The sequence below is a fragment of the Giraffa tippelskirchi genome, chromosome 6 (assembly GCF_054371585.1).
Source record: "Giraffa tippelskirchi isolate mGirTip1 chromosome 6, T2T-mGirTip1v1.2.pri, whole genome shotgun sequence".
Taxonomy (NCBI): Eukaryota; Metazoa; Chordata; class Mammalia; order Artiodactyla; family Giraffidae; genus Giraffa; species Giraffa tippelskirchi.
The window spans coordinates 91,923,258-91,940,204 of NC_137280.1; the positions used below are offsets into that span (position 1 = coordinate 91,923,258).

The 16,947-nt window shown below is 51.2% G+C and overlaps 1 protein-coding gene and 1 long non-coding RNA gene across 3 annotated transcripts; one reads left to right on the forward strand and one right to left on the reverse strand.

Annotated features, from left to right (window-relative positions):
* The first annotated feature begins 1,754 nt into the window (after positions 1–1,754).
* On the forward strand, positions 1,755–6,945 carry LOC145509533 (uncharacterized). The gene is made up of 2 exons (XR_014056145.1): positions 1,755–1,812; positions 6,557–6,945. It is a non-coding gene; the product is annotated as an uncharacterized LOC145509533 (long non-coding RNA).
* On the reverse strand, positions 6,943–13,077 carry SPC24 (SPC24 component of NDC80 kinetochore complex). 2 transcript variants are annotated; one of them, XR_014056144.1, is made up of 5 exons: positions 12,893–13,077; positions 8,998–9,142; positions 8,699–8,822; positions 8,510–8,586; positions 6,943–7,164 (listed from the first exon to the last, which is right to left on the reverse strand). XR_014056144.1 is itself a non-coding variant. In XM_081498377.1 (5 exons), the coding sequence occupies exons 1-5, from the start codon at positions 13,050–13,052 to the stop codon at positions 7,058–7,060; spliced, it is 594 nt and encodes a 197-aa protein (XP_081354503.1). In that variant the 5' UTR covers positions 13,053–13,077; the 3' UTR covers positions 6,943–7,057. The 2 variants fall into 2 exon arrangements, 1 of the variants encoding a protein (XP_081354503.1); XM_081498377.1 differs by having other exon boundaries at positions 8,718–8,822.
* Positions 13,078–16,947: the final 3,870 nt, after the last annotated feature.

The window sequence follows — 16,947 nt, forward strand, 5'->3', positions numbered from 1 at the left end:
AAAATAAACTACCATGATCCAGCAAGTCCACTTCTGTGTATATACACACAGAAGAATTGAAATCAGGGACTTTGATATTTGCACACTCGTGTTCATAGTATTATTCACAAGAGCTGAAAAGTGGAACAAACACAAGTGTCCATCTGTAGGTAAATGCATAAATAAAATGTATATATATATATATATATATATATATATATACACAGTGGAATATTATCCAGCCTGAAGAAGGAAGAAAGTTCTGACACATCCTCTAAATGGATGAATCTCCAGGACACTGTCTAAAGGAAATCGGCCAGATCCAAAAAGATAACTACTGTGTAACTCCACTTATATGAAGTCCCTTGTTGTTCAGTCACTCAGTCATGTCCGACTCTTTGCGACCCCATGGACTGCAGCACGCCAGGCTTCCTTGTCCTTCACTGTCTCCCAGAGTTTGCTCAAACTCATGTCCATTGTATAAGTGATGCCATCCAATCATCTCATCCTCTGTTGCCTGCCTCCTTCTCCTCTTGCCCTCATCAGGGTCTTTTCCAATGAGTCAGCTCTTCGCATCAAGCAAAAGTCCTTCCAATGAATACTCAGGGTTGATTTCCTTTAGGATTGACTGGTTTGATCTCTTTGCTGTCCTTGAAGTCCCCAGTGCAGTCAAATTCCTAGAAACAGAAAGTAGGACAGAAAGTGGGTGCCTGGGGCTGGGGGAGGAGGAGGGGGAGTTGGTGTTTAATGGGTACAGGCTTTCAGTTTTGCAGGAGGAGAGAGCTGGATGGTGAGCAAGGTTGCACAACAAAGCGAATGTGCTGAATGCCGCTGAACTGCTCACTTAAATTTGGTTAAGATGGTAAACTTCAGGGCTGCCTTGGTGGTCCAGCGGCTAAGACCCCGTGCTCCCAACACAGGGAGCCTGGGTACCATAGCTGGTCAGGGAACTAGATTCCACAGGCCTCAACTAAAGATCTGGCTCAGCCAAATGGGACTTCTCTTGAGGGTCCAATGGTTAGGAACTCAGAGCTTTCACTACACGGGGCACAGTTGAATCCCTGGTCGGGGAACTAAGATCCCGCGTGCTGCACAGCACAGGCAAAAAAAAAAAAAAAGACCAAATGCGGGGACAATGAGGCATCCAGAAATAACAGCAGAAGGGGTGGCATTACTGGAGCCCAGGAATTGTGGGAGCTGGAAGGAGACCTGTCCGCGGCAGAGAGAGAGGCGATTCTAGTCTCTCCCCTCCTCCAGGCCCCGCCTCCTGCCAGCGCCCCTTTGTGCTGAACCCAGTAGGACATGGGAAATGGGGTTCTCTGCGGAACCCGGCCGAAGGGCAGGAGTGTGGAGGCAGTGGGAGGGAAAGGGTGCAGACTGGCTTGAGTTGGGTGACTTTGGACCCATCCGAGCCTCCGTTTCCCCACCTGCAAACGGGGCGATGCTAATCCCCACCTCCCGGGCTCCGCGGGTGGCGGGTGTAGAGGTGGCGGAGGGAAGCGCCGGGAGCCGCCGGGACTGCCATCTTTTCTGTGTCCACAGGGTGGCACTTCCTTCCTTCCTTCCACCTTTTGTCTTGGGAAGGTTCCAAAATGCCTCTGGGGGCGAGAGCTGAGCGGACCGCACAGGAAGCGTCCGGGGCCTGCAGGCGGGCGCTCGATAATTGGTTGATTGACTGACTCCATGCTCAGCCGCGTGGCAAACCGGACAAATGAGCCTGAACAGTCCGGGCGCGCGCGGGAGGGGCCGGGCAGTGGCCGAGAGCGCTGAGAGGGGAAGGTGGGCAGGACTTGGGGGTCCCCGGGCCGAGGGAGATCCTGGGAGAGACTGGAGGTAATGGAAGTTTCTGACCCCTGGCCTGGGCAGTATTCTGTTAACGGAGTAGCTGAAATCCTTCCTCGGGCGCCCCCATCGTGCCAGTGAGTGTGACACAGACGCACAGGATTAGTGTCAGGAAAAATAAGAGCAGACACTTATTGGGGATTAACTGTCTGCAGCCTCTCTGCGGCCGCCCAATGAGGGGCCAGGCCCAGAGCCCATTTTACAGATGGGAAAGGGGAGGCTGGGGTCACTGGGCTTGGGTCCCAAGCTCCTGGCGAGACCTGGATGCCCTGCCTTTTTGTCTTTCAATAGTGGCAGCCTAAAAGGCAAGGTGAACCTTGATGGTGAACCTCTCTGGGCTCACAGGGGGTCCCCTGGGGAAGGGCGTGGTTGTCAACCAGGTAAGATGAGGGGCAGCTGGCCGGCTGCTTGGAGTTGGTCTGTGGGCTCCCCGAAAGGGGTGGGGAGCAGACTGGAGCTTAGGAGCTGCTCTCCATGAGGAGGGTGTGGGCAGGTGACTCTGAACTCCCGCCTCTCCAAGGGGCTCAACAGCTCTGACCAACACCAGCCGGGTAGTGGGAGGAAGTTGCTCCCCCAAGCCTGACACCCCAATTGACATCCTCTGCTGCCTCCACCCCCCCACCCCCCAGCCCCCACAGGCATCTGAAACCACAGCTGCCTGTGGTGAGTCAGGCTGGAGCCTGCGGGGCTGAGCCCAGGTCCGTGGGAGGAAAGAGGGGGAGGCGGGGAGGGGGGAGAACTGTCTGCATGCCGGCCCCTCCTCCATGGTGGGGGGCAGCGCTCCCCCTCCCCAGGCAGTGAATTCCCTCAGTGATGAGAAGATGAGAGCAGCTGACAGTTGGAATTTGATCAAATACTGGTCACATCACCCACCCCACAGAGTGGAGTGGAATTGAGAGGCGGGGAACAGCCCCCAGGACTCCTGGGTCCTGTCCAGCCTCCCCTCCAGGCAGCTCAGGTTTCAGCTCTGACTCCTGCCCTCCGTGGAGGGGCTCCACCCTCCCCGGCACAGCTGCTCTGCTTACACCACGGGCCTCCTCTCCCAAGCTGTGCCCTATGATTGGACGGAAGGCCGGTAGCTTGGGGGTTCAAAGCAAAACCATTCCCCTAGTCTGCTGGGCCTCTGCACCATGACCTATGTCAAGAGGGCAGTGTCAGACTCTCCTTTCCCAAGCCCCAACTCTGAGCTCCCCCACCCCACCCCCGGAATCTGAAAATCCTCCTCGTGTCTCACTGTGGAGTGCAGGCCTGGCTTGATCCAGCCCCATGGCCTCTCATTCTCTCCTTGCTGGCCTCTTTGCTGTGTCTGAACCTTTGTACTTGCTGTTCCCTCTGCCTGGGTCACTGTCTCCATACTTTTGTCCCCTGGGGGCTCAGGTCTGTCTGGGCTCAGATTACTCTTCCTCCCTGGGCCTTCCAATAGGCTCTGCCTTCATCAGCTGTGACACCGTTCGTGAACAGCTCACTGTGCCTTGGTTCCATCACTGAAGGACACTGGGAGCCGGCACACAGCACCTGCTCATGGCCTCCACCGTAGTGTGGCTCCCTGGAGGGAGCACCTGGCAGGTCACAGATGTCCAGTGCACACAGCTGAGTCAGGTGGGGAGGCTGCCAGGAGGTCTTGCGGCCTTCCTGGGGGTGGTCCAAGCACTGCCGTGTCTGTGTTGATCCCTTGTGGTCCGTCTTCCCAGCCTCTCCCCAGCCTCAGCCCACCAAGCTTGCCAGAGGTCCAGGTGAGAGGTTCGGCCTCTCGATTCCATATACCCTTGCCCATTTTCTCCAGAAACACCAATTAAAAGCCAGGTTGCATAAGAGATATGGGTTTGATCCCTGGGTCAGGAAGATCCCCTGGAGTAGGAAATGGCAACCCACTCTAGAGTTCTTGCCTGGAGAATTCCATGGACAGAGGAGCTCGGTAGGCTACAGTCCATGGGGTCGCAAAGAGTCATACACGACTGAAGTGACTTAGCGCCTAGCAATGTAACTTTAGTGTTTTAAAGCAGTCTTCAAACATTACTTTCTGAGATGTCAGTTATATGAAAATTTATCAAAGCATAGAAAACGGATTGAAAGAAAATCATTGAAACGTTAGCTGTGTTGTCTCTAGGCCAAAAAAAAAAAAAAGCCAGGTTGGCCAAGTGTGTGAATATTTGACCAGTAACCACTGATTACTAAGGACTTTAAATGCTCTGTTGCCTGGCAGGGCTCTACCAAGTACAGGCCTGAGTTCCAGTTCTTGGTCTCTTTCCACCTGGGTAACCTTGGACAAGAGGCAGGTGCTTTGGAGTCCGTTTCTCATCTGAAGAGCCAAGAGGCTCCTCTGTGGACCCTGGGCCCCCCTGCTGGGTTCAGCCTCCCTGGGAGGAGGGGGTCATTGTGACTCTGGGCAACTGACTGGACCAAGCTGTGCCTCGGTTTTCCTACCTATAAAATGGATCCCCCTCACCAGCTTGGGGTGGTGCTGGCCTGAGGGGATGCCAAAAGAGGAACGGGGTGGGTGTGTGGGGTCAAAGTCTCAGTTCTGGGTGTGCCAAGGTTTGGGTTCTGTGCTCCCTTCCTGGTGGTAGGGGGGAAACTGATCCTGCACCCCCACCAGGGCTGGCCTAGTGTTCAATGTGCCCCTGGCCGGCCTCCATAATCTGGGAAAAGGCTGGTGGCTGCTGATGGGCCGGCTCTCAGAGGGAGAGCAGGCGGGGAGGGGGTGGGGGTGCAGGCTGGAGGCCGTGGGCCAAGGCCATCCGGGCGTCTGGCCAGCGCCGGGCAGTGAGTCAGGGCCCAGGCATGCAGAGGGCCAGGTCCTCCCCTGGCCCCTGTGAGCTCAGGCACCTCCCCGAACCCACCCATTGGGCCCCACTGGGCTGCGTGCCTCACCCCCTTGCTCACTCCTTGGGCTGGTCTCGGGGGGCTGCCTGGGGAGATTGGACATGGCCCATCTGAATCTTGTGTCCATACAGCCTCCCTCAAATGTCAAATGTCCTTCTTCTTGGTCACTGAGCTCTGGGCAGGCAGGCAATGCCTCCTAGGCCCCTTCCTGAACAAAGCCACTGCTTGGAGGGGGGTGTGATTATGGCAGGGGAGCAGATCCCTGGGGAAGGGGCTCAGGCCCTGAGCTGGGGCCCAGAGAAAACTTTGCCTGTAACTGTACCTTCCTCCCATCACCAGCTTTCTCTCCCAGGGACTCTGTGCCCATTAATTTGAACTAGAGGGAAATACACTTCTCTGCCAGCCCTGGGACCCTCGGTTGGGCCCCAGTCCTCTCAGGGCAGGGAGCCCTCCTGGCACCTTCACTCCTGCAGGGGAGCAGGTGGAGGCTGGCTGTGTCAGCAGGAACGGCCATCAAGGTGACAGCAGCTTCTCAACTGACCTTGGCAGAAGACTCATGGGTTCCCGGCTCAGGCTACAAGGCAGGGGGTGGAGGTGGGGGTGGCAGCCCTGAGTATGTCCGCCCCCACAACCCCTAGGGTTTTCAGGACAGGGGTTGGCTCCCGGTATCTAGAGGGTGGAGGCCAGGGTTACTGCCAGATTATCCTATGATATCCAGGACAGCCCCCAGCAGAGAGTGACCTGGCCCCCAGCACTGCGAAGGCTGAGGCAGGAAAACCCTGGTCTAGGTCGTCTTTTGCCCTTTGGAGGCGAAAGATACCAATGCAGGGCTCTGCTTCTTTTTCACATCATAAAAAAACTCTGCCAACCTTGAAAATGAAAACAGCCCAGGAGGACTTATGGGGACATATTCTTGAATATATAAAGCCAGGCCCTTGGCATAAAAGCAGGGCCTCTGAAGTTCTGGGAATCTTGTGAGCCATATGGCCTGGGGGTGCTTGCATTTCAGTGACACTAATAACCCCTTTTCGGGGTCTATCTCCTGGACCCCAACAGGCAGGATTACTTGCCCTAGGACCTCCAAGGGGTACGGGAATGGACTATTTTTAGTGCCCATTTGATGTACTTAGGTGCTGCTAGAACTTACTGTTCCTTCTGCCTAGAAATGTCCTTCTCTGATCAAAAAATACAAATTGTACTTATTGTAAGTTGTACAGAAGTGCACAAAACCCAACACCCAGAGGTTCATGTAACTGCCTAATCTACTGGCTTCAGGCAAAGCTGTATCCAGGAGGCACTTGATAGCAAAGGGACCCTACTTCTCACTCGCTGCCCTCAGACAGGCAGGCAGGCTGGCCATAAACTTCCTACTTGTCACTGAGGATGGGGGTTAGGTAAATGCATTGATTGGCTGGCCCAGGCTTTGGCTGCATGCTGAATCAGTGAGGGTTTATTATGGGTATCCATGATAGAAAAACTAAACTCAGAAAGACACACACAGCAGGTTAGCCCCTGTACCCAAGAAGTCCAGTATTGATATCCAGCTCCACCATCACCAGAGAACAAGGCTCTTATCATCTCTAGAGAATGTCACCCATGTGGCAATACAGCTGCCAGGGCTCCAGCCATCACACCCAAATTCCAGAAAATAGAGGGGAAGGGAAAGGGGATACTCCCTTGCCTTTTAAGGAGAAGTCACATCCAACACTTCTTTTTACATTTCATTGTCCTGAATTTAACTGCAAAGGAGACTGCAGAAAGTTGTGTTTTGACTTGGGCAGTTAAAAGAAGTTCATTATCAAGTGGTGAATGAATATTAGGGAGGCAACCAGTGGTCTCCAATACACAGTCCACCCTGGAGCCAGGCATGGGCCCCTACGTAACCTCTTTGTGACTGGCTCTTCCTTTCTAGTCCCAGGATGAACACCACCCTCATCCTCTGGGGCAGGTTCCCTTCCCGGCCGAGGTCCCACAGTACTCTGGACACTCTCTAGCCTGAGGGTGGCATCTGATCACTTCTGACTCCTCCGTCGGCTGAAGAGATCCTTGTCACCTTCACCTTGGGCGCACAGCGGCACTCAAGAGACTGAACGGATAAAAGAGGGGCCACACTTGAATCACAGATGAAGACCTGGAATCTCATTGGCTACCATGGTGTCATTGGCATGCACTGTCATGGATGTGAAGTTGCAGCCCTGGCAAGGTTAAGTTGGCTCTCTTTGATTACCTAGTACAGTATCTGAGGCCAAAGTCGGGAGGGTGGAACAGGGGGGAAGAAAATCAGTAAAAGACAAAAACTCATTTATGTGTCAACATTTAATTTTAAGCTGATCTCACCACCGAGGCACTGACCACCCACTACGGCTGATTCCCACTGTGTGGGGCTGTGTGACGCAGTCCCAGAGGCTCTGGGCTACCACTCTGTGTCCACCAGATTCCAGAGATAGTCGCTGATGAACTTCTTAGAGAGCTGGGTGTTGTCCAGGTGGATGGGCTGGGCAACGCTGGGGCCGTGGTGGACTGAGAGCACAGATGTAAGGAAAGCCAGTATGCACTGCCCTCCCCCTCAACCCCATGACAAAAGGATACTGCTTTTCAATTGTTATTATTAAGATACTTAGAGGGGCTTCCCTGGTGGCTCAGTGGTAAACAATCTGCCTGCCAATGCAGGAGACATAGGTTCGATCCCTGGTCCGGGAAGATCCCACATGCTGCGGAACAACTAAGCCTGTGCACCACAAATACTGAAGCCTGTGCACCCTAGACCCCGTGCTCCACAATAAGAGAAGCCACCACAGTGAGAAGCCCACACGCTGCAATTAGAGTAGCCCCTGCTCACCACAACTAAAGAAAAGCTCATGTAGCAACAAAGACCCAACACAGCCAAAATAAAATAGATGAAGCTTTAAAAGAGACTGAAACAAATTTTCATAAACAGAAAAGTAAATTCTGATAGTGTATTTAAAAAAAAACTTATGGTAAAATCTATGTAATATTATATTGACCACCTTAAACATTTTCAAGTGCCCTGTTGAGTGGCATTCAGTATATTCACGCTGTTGTGCAACCATCACCGTTCATCTCCAGAACTCTTCATCTTGTAAAACCGAGAAGTCAAAGTGAAAGTCACTCAGTTGTGTCCGACTCTTTGTGACCCCATGGACTGTAGCCTGCCAGGCTCCTCTGTCCATGGAGTTCTCCAGGCCAGAATATTGGAGTAGGTAGTCATTCCTTTCTCCAGGGGATCTTCCCGACCCAGGAATTGAACCAGGGTCTCCTGCATTGCAGGTGGATTCTTTATCAGTTGAGCTACCAGGGAAGGGCCCTGTAAAACTGAAACTCTGTCTCCATTAAACACTGACTCCCCCTACCCCACCCTGATAATCCTCATCTTACTTTCTGTCCTCATGAAACTGACTCCTCTAGAGATCTCAGGTAGGTGGAAATATATAGTATTGACTTTTTGTGTCTGATTTATTTCACTCAGCATATTATATTCTGGGTTCATACATGGTGTAAAATGTGTCAGGATGCCTTCCCTTTTTAGGGCTGAATAATATTCCACCATGTGGATGGACCACATTTTGTTTATCTGGTCATCTGCTGATAGATGCTTGGATTGGTTCCACCTTTGGGTTCTTGTGAACACTGCTGCTGTGAACATGGATGTACAGACACCTGTTCAAGTCCCTGCTTTCATTCCTTTGTGGGTATACCCAAAGCAAAATTGGGTCCTATTCCAATTCCCAGAAGTGGAATTGGGTCATATGATCATGCTGTTCAATGTGTGGGCTCTGCCATAGTGTCTGCACCGTCTAATTCTCCTCAGCAGTGCCCAGGGTTTCACGTTCCCCACAAAGGATACTGCCTTTGATCATCCCAGGCTCACACTCATAATCCCACTCGATTTTACTAATTCGGCGATAAAGTTGAGCCACGTACCTGTGCGAGAAGACAAAAAAAAAAAATACAGAAAGGAAGTCATTCCAGTGTCAACTCTAGCAAAGATCCATGGGCTACAGACACACATACACTCACAGGGATACACACTCACATCACATCTATGGACCTACACAGCTGAAGGGATGGTGACTGTCGTGTCCTCGTCGACTTCCTTCTCTTGTCTTTGGAGATCCGCCTCAATCTCCTTGAGCTCCTCCAGTTCTCTTGTGAGCTGAGTAAAGCAGGTAGTTAAGGACCCCTGGTTTTGGAGGCAGGGCTGCCCACATGCTCACACCTCACACCAACCCTGTCGGCCCCAAGCCACTGGCTCTAGGTGTGTTTTCTAGCATGAACAGCTGCCTCCCAGGCGGGGCTGGGGTCTGACCATTCCGCACACGCAGTAAAGGATATAGGAGGTTGGCTTTCAGACAGGCATCCTCCTCGCTGGCCCTCTGAAGCTCAGCTTCAAGCTGCCGCAGCTCAACACCACCCTGGTGTGCCTGCTCCTTTGCATCCAGGAGGCTCTGGGCCACCTCCTTCTCTGCGGTGAGGATCTCTGCAGGGCAGGGTAAAGTCTGGGCCCCTCAACTCGGGCTCCCCAGGAGAGCCCTGGAGCAGAGGGTGGCCTCAACGCCCCCATCTATGCCCATGTCCATCTGTGGCTCCCAGACCCACCGTCCTATTTGCAAACACCCACCAGAGTCCCACCTGGAATCTGACTCGGTGTATCCATTTCACCGAGTCACACCTGAATCCATCCAGGCGAAGAAACTCCAGTCCCTCTTTGTCTACCTAGTCTTAATGTATGACATCACTCTCCACCTCGTTGCCCAGACAACAAGCCCAGGACTCACTCATTGGATGCAGTTGGCCATCCATCCTGGCAGGGCCCCTCCTTCCTCGTGCTGGCCCTTCATCCCTCCAGGACCACCCTGTCAGCCCCCCTGCTTTGCTTTGGTCTCTTCTGTTGCCAGTCTGTACTGCTCTCTGCCTTCAGGGTGGATGTGTCAGAGGCTGAATGCTAAGTCATTCCTCTGCTCAAAGATCTCCCAGGGCTCCCCCAGTGTCTCCAGGATAAGGTCCAGGGGCACCTCCGCACTCCTTGCCAACCTCCTTTCTCCTTGCTTTTCTCCCGACCACGTGTTTTCCCTCTGTTCTGGCTTGCAAAGATGCTTCATTAATACGTGCAGACATGCCATGTTTTCTCATGTGTTTTCCTGGGCGCCTGCTTGCCTGTCCTCCAGGGATGCTCCCATCGGGCACACCCGTTCCCAGCTGGAGGACCTCCTGGATAATGCCCGACTCAGGCGGAATGGACACTGTCCTCTCCCTCCTGGGGCATGACCGTGCTCCTAGGACAGCCTCATCACCCTGGCTTATTTATTTCTTGTCTCCCTTCTTCAAGGCACAAATTGTGTCTTACAGTCGCTAGATATCAGCCAACACCTACTCAGAATAAACATATTTGGAACAGAACATCTGAAAAGATCAAAAACACCCTAAGAAGGTTGTGTTCCTTCTCATTGAGTCAGAGAAACCGGCCAACCCTGAGAAGACACAGATGACAATGTTTCTCAGAGGGCCGGTGTTTGTTTACAAACTTAGATCAAGTTAATTTTTAATCAAAGTGCTACATGTCTATGGTTGTGAAAATTTAAACACATACTTGCACGTGCATACACACACACACACACACTCCTCTCTAAGCCTCTCCACCCTCTGAAGCAGCCACTTAAACTCCTCACTGTTTTCTCTGGCATCAGCCTTCATATTTCTAAATAATTTGCTTATGCTGCTATTTCTTGACCTGTGTTAGACAGTGCCTGCTGACTTCCTGTCGGAGAGCTGAGGGTCTGGCTCTCTTACGCAGCCTTCCTGCCCCTTCTCCAGGCACCATCCGAACCACAGCCAAGTCTCCTGGATGTTCAGTCTAAGCCGTCACTGCCTACGTGTGTGCTCTGTGCCACGGGTGACCAGGGAGCCCTAACTCAGAGGGTTGTGTACTCTCACAACCTTCTGAGGGAGGCTTAGCCCTCCTTGCATTCGAGAGGCTATGAACAGAAGCTCAAAGAAGTGACTTGTCCACAAACTTAGCTCCGAAGCCGGGATCTGAACTGGATCCTATTTTTTGGCCACGCTGGGCAGCATGTGGGATCTTAGTTCCCCGACCAGGAATCGAACCCGAGCCCCCTGCAGTGGAAGCATGGGTCTTAACCACTGGACTGCCGCGAGGGAAGTCCCTGAACTGGATTCTTTGATCAAACCCTAGCACCCTAGAATGCTGACTCTTCTCTCCTTGCCCCAAATCCATCCATTCTGCTGAAACCCAGGCGGGTAGGGTTACGATGATCTTCTCCCCAACCCCCCATGGAAGTAGAGTTAATGGAATGGGAGAGGAGAAAAAGGAGGAGGAGGAGGAAAGAGCAGAAGACCTGGCCCAGGACATCCATCATGCTTAGCAGTTGTTGTTTTAGTTGCTAAGTCATGTCTGACTCTTATACGACCCCATGGACTGTAGCTCACTAGGCTCCTCTGTCCAAGGGATTTCCCAGGCAAGAATACTGGAGCAGGTTGCCATTTCCCTCTCCAGGGGATCTTCTTGACCCAAGGATTGAACCCCAGTCTCCTGCACTGGAAGGCAGATTCCAACATGCTTAGAACCAACATCCAAACTCCTCCTGGGGGATAGCAGGCTCTGGCTACTGCTGACCTCAGCCACCTCTTTCTCCTGGGTCTCCAGGCTCATTCTCACCTCATGACCTTGTCCCTGAGAGTCCCCTCTGCCAGGATCACTCCTCCCCTCCAGGCATCCTATGGTTAGCTCCCAGCTCATTCAAGTCTCAACCCAAATGGCACCCCCTCATAAAGTGTAATTGTCAAAAGGCATTACAAATCCCTGGCACTGAACCCCCAGTGGAAAACTAGATGACATTTCCTCAAAAAAAATTAAATATCAAATTATCATCTGATCCAGCATTTCCACTTCTGGGAAAATACAAAAACAGAATTGAAAGCAAGGACTCAAAGAGATTATTTTGTACCCTGCTGTTCATAGCAGCATTATTCACAATAGCCAAGAGGTGGGAGCAACCCAAGTGTCCAGTGATAAATGGATAAACAAAATATAGTGTATCCATACAATGGCATACTGGGGATGATGGTGGTGATGGTTACATAACAATGTGAATGTGCTTAATGCCGTTGAACCGGACACTTAAAAATAGTTAAAATTGTAAACCTTACATTACGTCAATTTTACCACAATAAAAAAAAAGTCTGAAGCCTTTAAAAAACCAAAAAACCCCTGATGCTGAGAAAAGCTGCAACATGGGCAGCCCTCACCTCCACCCCTTTCAAGGGCACAATGCTATGCAAGCGTCATTTCTGTGAATTTCACTTTGAGTCATCAAAGGGGTGCTTCAGCAGCCCCATTTCACAGGTGAGGAAACTGAGGCTTGAGAGGGAAGCCACCGGACTGGGACCACAGGGCTCATGAGTTAAGGGCTGAAATCCTTAGTCCATCACCTCCTGACAAATTCATTTTTCTTGTTTATCCTCTCCCTCGCCCCACTAGAGTATCAGCAGCCCCTGCACCCCAGGGATTGTGTTTGCTCTATTCCCTGCTGTCACCCCAGGGCTGGCACTATGCCTGAGCACAGCAGGTGCTCAGTAAAACATCTGAACAACCTCAACAGGAAGATGTGGATTATTTATTGTTACAACTAAGTTATAGGAAAAAGAGGCATTGGGAGGTTAAGTAAGTCACCTCAAATCTCACAGCTGGGAAGTGAGAATGCTGGGATTCAAACCCGGTGTTTTGACACTTGAGTTTCAATTCAAACCCTGAGTACCCCAGCTCCTGCTCACAGAGCGGCAGAGCCTGCAAACTCATATATTCACCACTAAACCCCCTGGGTGGCTCAGATGGTAAAGAATCCCCTTGCAATGCGGGAGGCCTGGGTTCGATCCCTGGATTGGGAAGATTCCCTGGAGGAGGGTATGGCAACCCACTCCAGTATTCTTGCCTGGACAATCCCCATGGACAGAGGAGCCTGGCGAGCTACAGTCCATGGGGGTCGCAAAGAGTCGGACACTACTGAGTGACTAACACACAAACCCCCGCTGCTATCCTGAAGCCCATTTCATGGATGGGGAAACAGAGGCTCAAAGGGGACAATGCTCATCTGCACGGGGAAATAGGTTAGGGGAAGGGCGCCCAGAAGGGAGGAGGTTCGTGACTGGCTTGGCCACCGCTCCCATGACACGGGCCCCGGCTGCCCCTCGCCCCGCCCGCCCAGGTCCTCACCTCGCAGCCACTTCTCGGCGCCGTCTTGCGTCTCCAGCAGCCGCTCCACCATCTGCTCGTGGCGCCCCAGCAGCCGCCGTTGCTGCGCCTCCGCGCGATTAGCGCCCAGCAGACTCAGCAGCCCCTGGCTCACCTCTTCCATGTCGCGGAAGGCCGCCATGACTACTTTAGAACCAATCCCGCGCAAATTTAACTGTCCCCTGAGCCCCGCCCCCCTTCGAAGAGGCCCGTTTCCATTGGGTTGATCCCACGTCAGTCATCAGCGAAAGGGGGCGGTTACTTCGAGTCGGACAAGTGCGCCTGCGCCAGCTCCTCTGTCAGTCAGTCTGCGCAAGGAGGGCGTGCCTCCGCAGACCTGCCTGATAGTCCTGCCTGATGCGCCTTTGCAGGCTGGAGAGCGGCTGCACGAGCTTCAAACTTTCCTTCTTAACCAAATTCAGTGCCTGCTGCTTCCAGGTTGGGGTTCTAGGGACTAAGCTGATAACTGCCTCACGTGGAACCGACGTTCTGCGGTGTGTGCATGGGATACTTAAAATAAACATAAATAACTAAAGTCTATAAGAGGCTGCATGGCAAAATGGAATCTGCAACCAGATTTATTGGGTTTCAACCCCAGATTTGCCACTTACTGGCTGTTTTACTGGGCTTCCGTGGTGGCTCAGTGATAAAGAATCCGCCTGCTAAGGCGGGAGACCCGGGTACCACCCCTGGGTCGGGAAGATCCCGTGGAGGAGGAAATGGCAACCCACTCCAGTATTCTTGCCTGGGAAATCCCATGGACAGAGGAACCTCGTGGCTACAGTCTAAAGGGTCGCAAAGAGTCGGACACGACTGAAAACTAAGCACTTCCTGACTCAGATGCAAACTATCACATTTAGAATGGATAAACAACAAGGTCCTACTGTATAGCACAAAGAATAACATCCAATCTCATGGAATAAATCCTAATAGAAAAAACATTTTAAAAGATATTATATATGTGTGTGTGTAAAACTGTCACTTTGCTGTACAGCAGAAATTAGCACATTGTAAATCAACTATCCTCAATAAATAAAAGAGTTGGCATGAGGGTTAAATGAGGTCAGTGCCTGGTATTCAGTAAGTGCTGTACAGGTGTTATTGCTTCCCTTGTGGCTCAGTCGGTAAAGAATTGTCTTCCTGTGACGAAAGAGACATGCGTTTGATCCCTGGGTTGGGAAGATTCCCTGGAGAAGAAATGGCAACTCACTCCAGTATTCTTGCCTGGAAACCCCATGGACAGAGGAGCCATGGGGTTGAAAAGAGCTGTACACGACTGAGCACACAGCATTTACGGTCCCATATCAGTCGATTCTGAGTGAACTAAAAGGAATTACTATATAGGTGCTAAGGAAAATATATGTAGAAAGCTAGTAGGTGAGGTATCCAGCTCTTACTGGACAGCGTGCTGTGCAGGGTTACAGTACAGGAAAGAAAAACTGTTCATTTTTGTGACGTGTCCCTCAAATGAGGTGAAGACATCAATCCAGCAGGTCATGACCAGCATTTTCTACAAAATACAATGGGGATAAAAATCACTGCATTGTGTACAAAAAGCTAGGTATTGTTTTGGGGAAACTCCAAACATTTGTCTACTGGGTGTGGCAGGTAGTATTTTCCAAAAAATAGCGACAGAAATAGTTCCAGCTTTGCCACTCCCTGTCAGGAGTCAGACTTCTATTCTTCTCTTGAACTTCAGCAGGATTTTGTGCAACTAACAGAATGTGGCAGAAGGGATGCTGTGTGACTTGCAAGCCTCGGTCAGAAACCAAGATGCATCTTTTGCCTGGTGCTAGCTTGCTTTCTCCCTCTCTCTCAGTTCCAGGATAGGCTCTCTGAGCCCATTTGCCATATTGTGAGGAAGCCCAAGCCACATGAACAGTCTCCCAGATAAGGGCCCAGCTAAAACCAGCATCAACCGCCAGACAAGTAAGGGAGTGAGCACTGAAATGATTCCAGCCCCCAGCCTTTGAGCCTTCCCAGCTGACACCAAGAGGAGAAGAGAGAGATGTTCCCAGCAAGCCCGCTTAAACTGCAGGTTTGTGAGCAAGATCCATGTTGTTTAAAGCCAGTAGATTTGGAGGTAATTTGTGATGCAGCCTGGGTCACATACGAAATTTGTGTCTTGCTGTGGGACATGTAAAAAATCATGAGGACCTCCCTGGTGGTCCAGTGGTTAAGAATCTGCCTTGCAGTGCTGGGGACACAGGTTCGATCCCTGGTCCGGGAAGATTCCACATGCCCTGGGCAACTAAGCCCATGTGCCACAACTACTGAGCCCACACTCTGCAACTAATGAAGCCCGAACACCCTAGAGCCCACGCTTTGCAACAGAGAAGCTACCACAATGAGAAGCCTGTGTACCACAACTAGAGAGAAAGCTTGTCTACAGCGTTGAAGACCCAGTGCACCCAAAAGAGAATAAATAAAAGATATAAATTATATTAAAATTTTTTGAAGGTAAGGAAACCTCTGAATTAAAAATAATTTAAGGGAGTGCCAAAAATCTTTTTTAAAAAATCATTGAAAGTCACTGCTCTAGTGACAAGACCTCACAATAAGCAAAAAAATGAATGAGATCATTTCAGTCAGCCAGGAAGACTTGCTATGAGGGCAATAACACAGGGTCATAAGACAAAATCACTCAAGTTGGAGCGGGGGAGGGAAATGGCTTTAGGTTAGGGGCTCAAGGATGGATTCCCTGAGAAGGGGACATATGAATAGGAACCTGAGTGATGAAAAGGAAACAAGCCAACAGGTAGAGGAAAGAACAAGTTCAAAGGCTCCTGAGGTGTGGAAGTTTAATTTCTTTCTTTCTTTCTTAATATTTATTTATTTGGCTGCACCAGGTCTTAGTTGCGGCACTTAGGATCTTTAGTTGCAGCATGCAAACTCTTAGATGTGGCATATGGGATCTAGTTCCCTGACCAGGGATGGAACCCAGGCCCCCTGCCTTGGAAGCTTGGAGTCTTAACCTCAGGACCACCAGGGAAGTCCCAGTAGTTTAATTTCTTTAAGGAATGGTGAGGAGGTTGTCATGGCCAGAGAGGAGTGAGCAAGAGATTTCTTGAGTCTCTATTCTGATGCACCAGGAAGCACTGGAAGGTGTTATGTAGGGGAGAGCTAGGCAGGGGATTGGTTCTAAATCTTCTGGAATTGAGAGGACTTGCCAGCAAGCCTGGATGTGCTGAATGAAGAAGAGAAAGAAAGCTCCTGGGTGTTTGGCCCAAATACCTATTAGGTGGTGGTGGTACTTGTGACCAGTATGGAGAGGAGCAGACTTGGAAGTGAGGGAGTGCATGAAGTGAAAAGTTTGGGGAAAGTCCCAGGGCCTGGAGGATGACTGCGTGGAGCTATTGAGAAAGCAGTTGCTTGGCTATATGAGTCTGCAAAGACATTTGAGCTGTGGATAGAAATTCAGGCTGTCAGGATAAGCCAGTATCAGATGTCAGCTCTCCTGGGGGAAGAGTATGGCGATGAGGAGGTTCAAGAACAAAAGTTCTGGGATTTCCCTGGTGGTCCAATGGTTAAGACTCTGAGCTCCCAATGTAGGGGGCCCGGGTTCAATCCCTGGTCTAGGAACTGGATCCCACATGCCACAGCTGGGATCCAGGGCAGTCAAATGAATTAATTAAAAAAAAGAAGTTCCCCATCCTTTGTCTCATAAAGTGGCTTGCAGATATAGAAGTGATGTCACCTGAGTAGTTTCCTGCAGAAATGTCGGTTTCCGGGCGTGGAGCTGGGACCCCAGAGTCAGTGCTTATAGCATTGCTCACCCTCCTGATGGCAGAGCATTTGATGCTGAGTTCGCTTTGTTACCATGGGCTATGTGACCTTTGTTTGGTGTTAGGGGCTGACCTCTGCGCTGAAAGGCAGGCACAATGCTGAGTGGAATAAAAAGGCGATAAAACCATGGAGTCAGTTTCTGGCTTTGCAGATCACCTGTGACCTTGGCAAGTTCTTAACCTTTCTAAGCCATGAGCTAATGATAGCTCTCTTATCAGCTGGGAAAGGCTGTTCAAGAGATAAGCCATTCC

What these genes read in the sequence shown, in the direction of transcription:
- SPC24 (XM_081498377.1), bottom strand. Translation starts at nt 13,052, where the DNA reads ATGGCGGCCTTCCGCGACATGGAAGAGGTGAGCCAGGGGCTGCTGAGT. An exon ending in TGTCTGAAAGCCAACCTCCT is followed by an intron (nt 8,823 to 8,997) that starts ATATCCTTTACT and finishes TACCTGCTTTAC; the next exon opens with TCAGCTCACAAGAGAACTGG. An exon ending in GTCACCATCCCTTCAGCTGT is followed by an intron (nt 8,587 to 8,717) that starts GTAGGTCCATAG and finishes CTTCTCGCACAG; the next exon opens with GTACGTGGCTCAACTTTATC.